This window comes from Pezoporus flaviventris, unplaced genomic scaffold, assembly GCF_033815535.1.
Source record: "Pezoporus flaviventris isolate CSIRO_AGI_PZ_B2104156 unplaced genomic scaffold, CSIRO_AGI_Pfla_v1 ptg000029l, whole genome shotgun sequence".
Lineage (NCBI taxonomy): Eukaryota > Metazoa > Chordata > Aves > Psittaciformes > Psittacidae > Pezoporus > Pezoporus flaviventris.
This window is the reverse complement of record NW_026892577.1, coordinates 1,035,218-1,047,492: the sequence shown is the minus strand read 5'-3', so window position 1 is coordinate 1,047,492 and position 12,275 is coordinate 1,035,218. Positions and strand designations below refer to the sequence as shown.

The 12,275-nt window shown below is 40.9% G+C and overlaps 1 protein-coding gene across 8 annotated transcripts in view; it reads left to right on the top strand.

Moving 5' to 3' along the window:
* The window catches only part of TACC2 (transforming acidic coiled-coil containing protein 2), a 127,719-nt gene that overhangs the window by 102,683 nt on the left and 12,761 nt on the right, over nt 1-12,275 (top strand). For 3 of the 8 annotated variants that reach the window (XM_061458580.1, XM_061458579.1, XM_061458577.1), the window contains 7 exons: nt 464-525; nt 1,356-1,471; nt 2,245-2,416; nt 3,800-3,940; nt 4,808-4,888; nt 10,056-10,199; nt 11,073-11,149. In XM_061458580.1, the coding sequence (XP_061314564.1) occupies nt 464-525; nt 1,356-1,471; nt 2,245-2,416; nt 3,800-3,940; nt 4,808-4,888; nt 10,056-10,199; nt 11,073-11,149 (793 nt within the window). The remainder of the gene's footprint in view (nt 1-463; nt 526-1,355; nt 1,472-2,244; nt 2,417-3,799; nt 3,941-4,807; nt 4,889-10,055; nt 10,200-11,072; nt 11,150-12,275) is intronic. The other 5 variants (XM_061458582.1, XM_061458581.1, XM_061458585.1 and 2 more) reach the window with 3 other exon arrangements.

The following is a 12,275-nucleotide window of genomic DNA, read 5'->3' as shown; positions in this document are numbered from 1 at the left end:
AAATGGGTGATGAGCGTTAAGAAATAGAAATTATTTAATTTCTCAACAACTCTTTGAATCTTTCTGTGTACATCAAAGGAAACTGGTATCAGCATCACCAGTTTACTGAAAACTGTGGTTTCTGTGATGAGATAGCGTCATAGAAGAAAGTTATCTGTGCTAAATTATCTGTGCTCTGACAGCACTCTGCAACTTTCTTATTATTCTGGCCCCTGGGGCAGAATCTTCAGCAAATTGATAAAGCTGAAATTTTCCAGGCAAATTAATTTGCCTAAAACATGTCCTAGGCTCACTGTTGAAAATCAGTGCCTCTTCTGCTTTTTCTCTGTATATTCTATTTTTAGTACCTCATGGCAGAGTATGGGGCGGGATGGAAGTGGTCCTTGTGAATGAGAGGAGATCTCATTTACTTCTGCAAAAGTAATTTCGTGTATTTAATGGCTCTTTTTTCTTTCTGTTGCAGATTTGGAGTATGGCAACTCATATGAAATAGAATATATGGAGAAAATAGGCTCCTCTGTGCCTGTAAGTTCTCACTTCCATTTCCATTCATTTGCATTCCTGTGTCATAATACACTATCCTGATAGTGCAGTCAGCCTCACTCCCTCTTAAATTAATTATAATGTGCCTGCAGCAGATTTGCCAAACCAGTTCCCTTGAATTGGCATAACTGGGGTAAATTGCATGTGCTTTGTTGTCCTGCGTCCTGTAGAGCTTGTTCCATTTTGTTATTTAATTTTAAGTCAGCATCATAGTAGTTCTTCCTGGGGATGAAAAACAGATCAGTATTTCCAGCAGGGTAGAGTGCAGAGCTGTCTACAGCAGCTGTTGAGCTGTCTTAAGAAAATGAGGGCAAAGCTTGAAAGAAGAAGGAGAAAATACAGAATGAATGTGGACTGCGGAATGCAGTACTATATGTTATCAGCTATTTTGCCTTACCTCTATTTAAATCATGGGCTTGATAGCTTGACTAGGTCCAACGGGGCTATATCCACAGGGGAAGTTAGAAAGTCAAGCGTGCATGTCGGGTGCTTAAACTGATGAGAAGTTTCAATGAATATTTTAGTAACACTTCAGTCAGGGGATGCCTCCTGCCTGACAGGACCAGAAGTCTGATTAACCCCAAAGTGGGAGAAAAAAAGCTATTACGAAGAGTGAGGTGTTTAGGTTTTGTTCTTTAATGGTTTCTTCCTTAAAGGGATCACCTCAGTGTCAGTTAGCATAGACTATATTACACCCTTATGTTATTAGTTGTCTGTCAAGTCTTTTGGTCACCTAGGGCTTCACTGACTTGAATTAGCTTTAGTGGAGATTGGTTGAGTTGCTTAATGACTCTTTCTTTTCTTGTTGCCAGCAGGATGACAGCACCCCGAAGAAACAGTCTTTATACCTAATGTTTGATGCACAGCAGGAGAGCCCAGTCAAATCACCTCCCATCAGACTGTCTGATTCCACAACACCGTGCTCAGGGTATGTCTCTGCAAGCAAATTGAGCGCTGGATAAGGATGGAAGGGAAATGGGCTAACATCATAGCACATACACAGGCAATCCTTCCTCTCTCTGCCTCTGTGTTGCTGACTTGTTTGTTTAAAAATAGATTTCCATCTGTGTTCATATGTGACAGAGAATAGAGGGCAAAGGTACAGAAGTTTTGTAATGGGAAGGAATAAGGACATGTATTTCTACTTAATATTCTTATTAAATAGACTCACAGAGGGGACTGTTTCACTAGACAATGGCTTCCTACTCACAGCTTTATTTCAGATACTGAGGTCATTTCTATATCAATCAAGAAATCTCCTAATTGCAACTTTTCCCTTGGCCTTTCCTAGATATGTTTTCTGAACAAGGAGCTTGGTTCATAAGAACAGGATGTGGGGGTTGTATTTGCTTCCCAAAACCTTGCTTGTTAAGGATGTCTGTTCTTGTTTGTGCAAGTTGTTTGTTGGGAGAGGGGTAGGGCACAGTGAGGAAAGGGTGAAAAGGCAAGTGAGAAATATGTAAGGAATGTGCGTAACCTTTCTGATGGAGCTGGCTTTATTTAGATGACTCTGGTGCAATGCTTTGAAAGGGTGTTGCAGAGTGTTATGAGATATGATATGAAGTTGAGTTGAAGCAGTGTGAGTATATGTATAGATATACACATGTAAGTCATGAAGAGGACTCGCTTGGTTGTTACCAGAGGTGGAATTGTAAGGACCTTGTGCTCCACCCTGAAAACACGTACACAATCATCTTCCAGGTCAAGTTTTGAAGACCCTGAAGCCCAGCAATCCTCTGGGATGAAAATACAACATCCAGCTTCCCGAGTCCTAGCTGCCAGCCAAGAGGCACACTTACAGTCACCTGACAAGTCAAAGCAGAAAGATCTAGAGCCTATGACCCTAGGGACGGCTCCAGAGGCTATTGAAATAGTAAGTAATTCATGATAAGGGTTTGGGAATCATTTTCCTACAGAAATTTCTCATGTCATATAAAGGCGGATCTTGAAAGTGGAGTGAAACTCAACGTGATACTTGAAGATTTTGGTAGCATAATGTGGTAGGGCTCAAATGAGTCCAGCTGATGGAACTGGAGGAAGTCAAAACAACTTTCTGAATTCTTACAGTAAATCAACATTCTCTTGCGATAACCGATTGCAAGTTGATACTTTGAAGTGTTGGGGTTTTTTCTCACACAGGCCTTTCTACACTGTGCTTTAACCCAATATTTGAAGAAATATTTTGTGTATAAAATAAGGGGGTTGATTGATATGAACATAGGGACATGATTGTTGCATGTACTGTGAAATTGCAAGATTTTGTTGGTAAAGGACAGGTACCCTTTCACATTTTCCTATAAACTGTTAACTGTATTGTTGTCATCCGATAATGTAAAATTCACTTCTTTGATCATTAGGACTCATTCCAGTTTCCAGTTAAATCACTTTTTTTTTTCAGTGGTTGAATTCACTTTTTTCTCTGGGTTGGACTTGAATTAGTGGTGAGCTCTTCCTTGCTTCCCACCTGTGCTGTGTCCAGGTTTCAGAGCATTGGTTCTCAAATCCAGGAAGGTTCCCTCCAGGCTTCCACTTTTGCAGGCAAACTTGTTTTACAAATGCCTACAGCACTAGGCATGACAAGCTACATGACAATATATTTACTGGGGAGTCAAAACAAGAAGAAGCTGACTTAAATACTGTGCTTAATTTGTATTAAGGATGCGGTTGATACCATCTCACAAAACAATTTTTATGAGCTTCGAATACTTTCCTCACTGCAGGGAGTTTTGGGTACTCAAATCCCAGTGCTCTCGTTTGTGTCATTCTAATTCCAGTCTCCTATTGTGTATTTATCCTGATCACATTATGATTGTGAACACAACTTAGTTTATCCCCAGTAAGCAGCAGAAGACTTTCTGAAGACTGCAATACCAGTCTTGCAGAGGATCCCCTCAGTTTTGGTGGTCTTCAAAGCTTTTGGACTGCTTTAGAGATGCCTGAGCTGAACATGAGCTGTTTTATGAACAAAACCTATGGTAACTTTGAAAACTTAAAGCATCAAGAGTGGGCTGTGGTCCATGGTTTGAGAGCCATTGCTTTAGAGGTCCTGTTTCATGTTAGTCTTTGAAATTTTACTCAGTTTTTGAATTAGGAAGAATTGTTCTTGATGTTCATCTGTTACCTATGAATGATGTATTCAAAAGTAGTCTTCAGTGGGGCATGAAATTACTAGGAATCAAAACACCTATGTTGCTTGTGGCCTGAACTACTTGGGCAAAGTCTCTGTTGCTTATTCTATATCCTCCTTACCCTTCAGGCATCTCCTGAAGACTCCTTTGTCTCTGCTGATGCTCTTCTCAATAGGATATCTAAGAAAACCTCAATATGTGAGCAGCCTGAGTATCTAGATCCTGACTTAGCAGAAAAGAACCCCCCAGTATTTGCTCAGAAACTTCAGGTTTGTAGCAGAAATATAAGTGTCACTTGTCTTTAAGTTTCTCTATACACTGCTATAGAAAGGGGTGGGGGGAGGCTTGGAAGGGAGGTGGGATAGAAGCAGAATAGTGGCTTGATTCTTCCCAAAGTAACTTTGGCCTTTCAGGAATGTAAGGAGCAGAGATATTTGATTTCATTCATATAATACATAATCCTAAATTTCATCCACACTTTCAGCTATACCATTGATGTGTCTATTTTGCAGAAGTCTTTATAAAGCATATCTTTTAAGCTTGAACACAGGACTCGGTGAGTGGAGAGTTGTCTTGCAAGCTGGCCTTAGTGGGTCTGTATGCAGAGATTCATTTGCAGAGATTTAGGCCCTAATTCTGCTGAAGTGAAAATTAGGCTTTATTTTCCTAGTAATCTAATGCAGAATTTGGCATGACTTCTTTTAGGAAAAGCAAATTGATCTGCAGACCTGTATGTCAGGGTGTATTTTCTAGCGTATATATAGTGAAATTTTAAGACAGCAAAGGTTGAATTGAGAGCAGCAGCTGGTATAAATCCACATAAAATGAAAATGAAAGGTGAGGAGTCTGTGAAAAACAGCTCTACCTTTGGAAAACATTTATTTTACCTGAAGTTTTGTTCATACTTACCCTAATAAATGCTGTTTGTCTATTCAGCTACCTCAAAATTAACCAGCAACTGGAGTTTTGTATCAATGTTCCAGCCATGAAAGAAATATGGGATATGTTTGTCACCCAGGAATTGTCAGAATTTTGCATTAAAATATAACGTTCCATTTTCAGATGTGTTAAAACATTTTTGCTATGTTCTTAATACTTTTTCTTCTACGGATTGCTCACAACCAAACACTTGACAGGAGGAGTTAGAGTTTGCTGCAATGAGGATAGAAGCATTGAAACTAGCCAGGCAGATTGCCCTGTCTTCTTTCTGCTCCAAGGTATCTGGTTTGTGCCTGCCATGTGTGTATGAGTGTGCACAGACTAAGAAACCGAGTGCTGCTTTGTCTTTAACAAGGTAACTCAGGCTCTCAGAGTGCAGTGCTAAGCTGTGCGCACCCCAGTGTGACACCAAAGAGCATGCTGAAAGCAGTGCTGCACACAGAAACGCTGTCACCTGCTCCTCTCACACAGTACTGCTACCTCCAGGGTAACAAAAAGCAAATCTGAAGGCAAGAAGCAGGCCCAGACCTTTTGCAAGAGACAAACCTTTTGCAGTCCAGGTGGCTGTTTGTCATTTGTCTACAGCAAGATCTGTCCTAAGATGTTTGATGGCAAAGCAATACCAAACCTGCTTCTCATAGAGCTGATACAGATTTTGCCCGTAGGGTCATTTTGCCTTTTGTTGGTATTTTCAGCTTGAAATCAGACCCTTTGACCCCTCAGAGTCTAGAAGGGAGAAACTCAATCATCTCTGCCTTCAGGCATCTGAAGAAAGGGACACTACAGTACGTTTTAAAGGGCTATAGAACTCCCAAGGGAATAAAAAGGCCTCCCAACACAATGTGTCTGTGTTCATGAATCACAGAATCAGAGAATGGTTTGTGTTGGAAGGGACCTTAAGAACATCCAGTTCCAACCCCTGCCATGGGCAGGGACACCTTCCACTAGAGCAGCTTGCTCCAAGCCCCATCCAACCTGGCCTTGAACACTGCCAGGGATGGGGCAGCCAATTTCTTGCAGATTGATGGGTGTTTTAAAGTATGTGGCTAGAATCTTTTATTTCATCAAGAAAAAAAAAGTGCCATTGTCTCCATTAGAAACCAAACTTCGTTAATTAGAAACAGAAAAAAACAAAGGAGTAAAAGCTAAATACCATTTTCCTGTGTGAGGACTAGCAGCTCTATGACTGCATCCCCTTGCTCCATCACCCTGGGTGTCAGAAGAGGGTGAGGGAGGATCCTCTCTGCCTCCCTATTCTCTCTTTACCTCTTTGTCCTCCCTGAACTGTGCTGCAGCAGCACCTCCAGCACCAGGAAACACTCGAGATGAGACACACAATAATACCTAGATGCTCTTTAAAGGTTATACGCTATACATCTGCATTTTTGCTACTGGCCAGCAGTTTAGAAACTCACAAATTGTACAATTTTAGATTGAAAAGAGGAGGTCTGGGTGCTTGTGAATTCTTGTGTGTTACCCAGGGCAGATTCTGAGCTGCAAAACTGTTACAATGTGTATTTGATTTTGTGCAATTATAGTTTAAAGATGCTTTTTAACATCATTAAAGCATTTTCTTTTATCTAGAACAAGCTTATGAACTGCATATAGCTTAGAAACAGGGACTGGATTGTATGTTTTAGAAAGTGCATTAAAATGTATAACAAAGATAGCAAAAATGATAAGCAGAGATGAAGAGAGAATGAGCAAAACTTCATCCTCTGACGGGGAATCAGACACATCTGAATGTTCATGAAGCCCCATGTTGGTCCAGTCATAGGAATGCTTTTAGCTGGATGCTGTGGGTGTCATGCTGGGCTGGGAAGGACTCCTGTCCTTGTATAACTTTACTATTTCAGTGGGAGGTTGCTAATGTTAAATTAACCTATGATGACAGCCCTTGTGACCTACAGCGGCCAATGGCCTGGATTAAGGTTAGCAGAACCCACCAGATGATTGCGGTGACTTAAATTCGGATGCTAACTGGCAGAGTTCCCTTCGGTTGGCTGCCCTCAGTTCTTTCCTTAACGTTGTATAATTACATTTAACATTTGCTAAACCATTACAGGATGGGTAACAAGAATAGGATGCTAAATAAAGGCACAAGCACTTGTTTATGGAAAGTTAGGTCAATGCAAAATGCAAGCATTTTCTGCTAGGACTAGGGCTGAGAATAAGGGTGTGCAGTTTGCTGTTCTGAGGCAGAGGGAAGTTATTTGGCCTCTCGACAGATTTCTCTCTTCCAGCGCTGAGACTAATTGACACTTCTATATTAAACACTCACCATTAGGACATCCCATGGCCAATTTTAATCATAGCATCACAGAATCCCAGACTGGTTTGTGTTGGAAGGACTTTAAAACTCATCCAGTTCCAACCCCTGCCATGAGGGGGACACCTTCCACTAGAGCAGCTTGCTCCAAGCCCCATCCAGCCTGGCCTTGAACACTTCCAGGGATGGGAAAGGGAAGAAAACAGAACAGAAAGCTGATAGTGTTTGTGTCCACCACCCTACAAGTGCTGAGGTGATGTAGGGTTGGGTGGTGAAATAAGATCCAAGGAAAGGAGAGAAACTGAAGGGAAAGGGATTGATGCAAATGTAATTAGTGCATCACAGCTTGGAGGGGGCTCTTGTGGTAGTGAAGGAGGAATATTTCCTTCAAAGAGGGATATCATTCTTCATAGGAAAACTTCGCAGGCAGGGAATTTTATGCTCGTACTTTGCTTGCTCCTCAACATACTTGCAAGCACAAGCAGGTCTTGTGTTGCCTCCCTTGACCTGTCCGCACACAAATCAATTAGTTAAAAGAGTAGATCACTTGATATGTACCCAGCACTATTTGAGTACTTGTAAACAGCAAGCCAGTTTTCATCAGGGCTAAATACATATTCCTCTGAACAGTATGATAAAAATGAGTTTTCATTTTCATTCCAGTGCCTTTCCCTTTTTTCTTTCCATTTGACCTTCTGGACTTGAGGTAACGCAGCTGGTTCATCAATGTGCTTTTATTCCCTTTCTGGCCAGATATCTGGTTTCTGTGAAAGATGCTGGGAAGAGAAGCAGCATCGTGTTGGGCTCTCATATATTTACACTAAGATTTCAGTGACCTACATTTAGTAGCAATTCCCCTGCAGAATTTAATCTTTCTGTGTGAGGTTCAGTGACTTATAAATCCCTATTCTCATTATTCCACCACTTAACTGCTTACCTTCTCAGCAATTAAGTGTTCAGCTTGAAGCGTTGACATTTATTTTGGGTAATAACATCACCCTGTTGATCAGGTTACTTTATTTTCTCAGCATAAGACTATTTGGAGGCAGCAAACAACAGCCCCTGGATCGTGCATCGGTTTGGGGCTGTGTAAAACTGGGTTTAGAAGTGAAACCACGAGGTCTTTTACTGGTTCCTCCTTGTGTGAAGCGCTTCCAGCTTTGGGACAACACTGGTTGGGTCACCGCCGCAAGCATTTCTGCTCAGTGGTTAAATTCCAAGAGTTTTTGCAGTCATCTGTGTCAATTTTGAGTAGTTTTGCATGTCATTATTGCTATTATTTTGTGCAATTCACTCAAATGCAAGAGGGAATTCAAGAAATATTAGAGGTGCTTTGAGCACCGTATAAATATGTATTCAGTGCTTTAAATATTCTGTTTTCTTTAAAATATTCATCATCCTGGCAATACTTTGACACATTTTAACATGAGCTTGCGGAGACTTGTGTTTCTTTTGCCACAATTAATATTTCCCAGCAATCTCTTTATGAGGTCCAGCAAATGGAGCTGCAGGAGGCTTTTGAAATAGGATACATCCAGTCCAACAGATTGATTTTCAGGATGGCCTTTCTTTTAAGGACAGCTTTGATGATCTAATGGCTCTTTTTTTATCTCTCAGTTATTCTTGCCTTATGTTTGACAAGGAAACAAAGTACATTTCTTGAAAGCTGGGGTACTGAGTTGAACCATCAGTAGTCTTATTTATTGACCCTTTCACCTTTACTCGGATCTGTGGACAGCACCATGTGTCTTTGTATTTATGCATTTACACAGATGTCTGAGCTTGTGTCCCAGCTGTGTTCTTTCCTGTACAGTTGTATACTGGGAGACACTTTCAAGTATACAGGCTATTATTGTACAGTTATCTATTATAACTTTGATAGATCTTGTGTAGGAAAATCCACTGGATTTGAGTTTGTACCTCCTAATTACACTCGATTCGATCCTTATATTGTGTGTTCATGGCTAAATGTAGCAATAAAAGGGATGGCCTGCTCCATAAAGAGGAGAAGTAATAGTCAATTCCCTCCCAGGTTTAAAAATGAACAAAAAATACAAAGCAAATTAGTGAAAGCCTCTTATGTAGACACAGCGTGATGAGGTTAAAGTACTGTTTAGCTTATTCTTGCCCTAATTAACTTTGCGTGCCTAGTCTTTTAATGTTGCTCGTGTGGTTTCTCCATGTTGTCCGCAGATGTGGTATCTGGAACATCCACTCCTATGTTTATCTCAAGTGAGCATTGTATGTAGTTTTTAATACAGCTTCCAGTGGCAATACGCAGCCAAGCACCTGGGTTAGCTGGTTGATGGTGAGATGCAAAGCATAGGCAGGGGAGACAGGGACATACAGCTGTGGTGGGACACCTGCTGCAGAGGGGTTTGCTATGGATGGTGTCTAAAATGTGGTGATTTTATTGTTTAGTATCTTCATAAGTGTCTTTTATAGTCTCCTTGAATTGAATGTGCTGTAACTCGGATTGGTTGTATCTAGAGTTGTTGGCAAGACATCTCTTGCATCTCAGCGACACATACCTCTTTTCTGCTCTCTTCTTCCTTTCACATGCTGCTCTCTTAGTGCATTAATCTGGACATGAGCAAAATTAGCAGCTGCAAATAAAACCTCCTTTAACTTACTAATCGCATGGTAAATACCGGTGGTGCAGCAATGTCACTTGTATGTTCACACTTTTAATGTAATACTGTTTATGGTAGATACGGTATATCAGCAGGTCAGACGTAAGAGAGCTCTCCTCTTGCTTCTGGTTTCTTACTCTACTTATACGGATGCAGAATTCCTCTTAACAAGCTCTCTGCCTCCAGTTCTAACTCCCTCTGCTGTCATGCATTTCTTGTGGAAGCTTCGATGAAATTTCCACATCAGAAAGTAGTGAGTTTTCTAATATAGGACTTTAAAACATCGGTGGCAAGGTGCTGCCTTTATTTCCTCTCTATAAGGGTAATATGGCTCTCCTGATGCTTACCATGCCTCTTAAATGTGTTTTATGATTGCTACATTCAAAGCTCCTTGTCAGTTTTATTGCTGATAAAACTTAGTAGTGCGCAGGTTTCTAGTGCTAAGCCCAGGACCCTGCTACCTGGCACAACAGCCAGAGAACATATGAGCTAAACACGTATTTAATGGTTCGTTTCTTTGTATTTAAAAAAACAAACACACAGAGAGAACCTGCTATCCCAGCAGATGTTTCCATCTCTAAGAGCGCTCTGTACTCCCGGATCGGCGCCGCGGATGCAGAAAGCACCACGGGTCTCCTCTACCCCCAGCAAGACTTAGACTCTGCACTACGACTCGCCAGAGCAGAGGTAATTTTCTTCCTAGTTTGGAAAGAGAGAGGAAATATGTGCCCCTTGTGGTTTTCTTCTTTCCTGTGTTCTCCCAGTCCGTTCGTATTATGGACACTTGTTCTATTCCTGAAGCCATTCTCCGCAGTGCTAAAGCCACGCTAGAGGCAAAAGGCACTGTGCTGTAAGTTTTACTTTATGGGACGTTAGTGGAAAGCAGGCATTATATGAACATAAATCTGTATTGGGCTTAACCTCAAGTGTACTCTGCGCATCTTGACATTGCTGTGTAAGTATATGAAAATAGTCAGGTGCTAGAAATAGGCGTAAAATAGTATATTTTACAAAGCTACATATGAGATTAGTCCGACTAATAGTAGCAGTTTAAAAATGGGTGCAATCTAATGTTAGAGTATTCCAAATTTTATGATAGTGTGAAAGGAGCATAAAGGAACACAGACCTTTGGGTGTAAAATGTCATGGGCTATCAGCCCTAAATGCACACACAGAAGCAGTAGAGCCCTCTTGGAGGACAAACCAGGGGAGATGTTCCAAGCCCCTGTACAGAAATGGTTAAGGTTTAGCACCAGGTCAAATCAGACACGGTGTAGTATTTCTTGACACGTGTCCTTGTTATAATCAGGAATGAAATATGAAACAAGAACACTGAGTTAGCTTTCCAAAACTTGAGTGTGATTTCACATCCAAACTTTTTTAATTGCACCGCTAAAAGAGCAAAAAATCATCGGGATGCTTATATTTGAACTTGGAAACTGTACCCGTGTTAATGAGGATTTGATACTGAATTGAGTATTGTACAGCTATTTAATTTCCCCTTTAATGGATCACTTGATTTTACTGGGTTTTTCTTCCCCTTTGCTTTCTTTGTTTCAGATTGTGTCCAAGGAAAGGGAAGTATCTGAGTGGAAAGAGAAATATGAAGAAAGCAGAAGGGAAGTGATGGAAATGAGGTGGGTTATTAACTTGTCACTGATCACACACTGACACTGAGTCTCCTTTCAGCCTGCGGACAGCACACCAAGTACCATGATTATACAACTGTTTGGGTTAGCTGAATTTGTTCAGTTATTTTTAACTGCAGGCTTTGGGATGATCCTAAACTGATACTTTATCTTTGCTCTGCATGGTTGGCACCCATTATGTGGCATGGTGGGCTCCATTGTTTAGGGTTCTCATTGCAAACTTCTGTGTTGCTAATCTTGTTTGCATCATCAAAATACTGAGATAGGAGAGGTCTTAATCTAATGATAGCAAAGAATTGCCTCCAGTTTGTGCTGCGAATTCTCTCATGGATTGCATGGGGATGTTTCTGTTGCCTGTGTGGATGAATCCACCTACAGAACTGGCAGAGGTATGCACATGCTAATTTAAAATCCACTCTCCACAAATAGTTTTGCCAACAGAGGAAGACTGTGAAGGTCTGCAGATAGGTATGAGTAGTACAGGATATTATTGGAAGTAGTTTCTTTAACAGTAAAAGACAAGAACCCAGTTGCCTGTAGAAAACCATTTCTTGCAAAGGAACCACACTGGCATCCAAGTCTTGACTTTCAAGGAGATTCTGCATCCTTTTCTTTGAACTGAGTTCATTTTTCAGTTCCTGCACATACAAAGCTTGATTTTAGTTAAGCAATAGTTACCTTGGATTTTGCTCATTTTACCAATGAGCTTGACCTGCTCATCAATGGGAATCAGAGAAAATTATCACTTGCAAAAGAGAATGTATAAAGGTATTTCACGGGGTCTTTAAAGCCTATTATTTCCTACTTTTAGACAAACAGAAAAGCCATCCCCTCCTTAATTCATAAATAAAAGGAAACTGTCACAGTATTTTAGCATCCTTCTTTTCAGTAATAATGTCTGCAATTGCTTCCGAGACAGAATTTTCTTCAACATCGCTTCTAGCACCTAAAATTTAATAACTTGGAGGTTTAAAGCTAAAGCAAATGAGCCGTGCCAAGTGATGACCTGCATATGTAATTCCTGCTTATATCTAGGAAAACTGCCCTCTGGGAGTAAGGGTAAAAGGGAGCTGTGGTGCAGAACTCAGCGAACGCCAGCATGGATGCCAAGAGT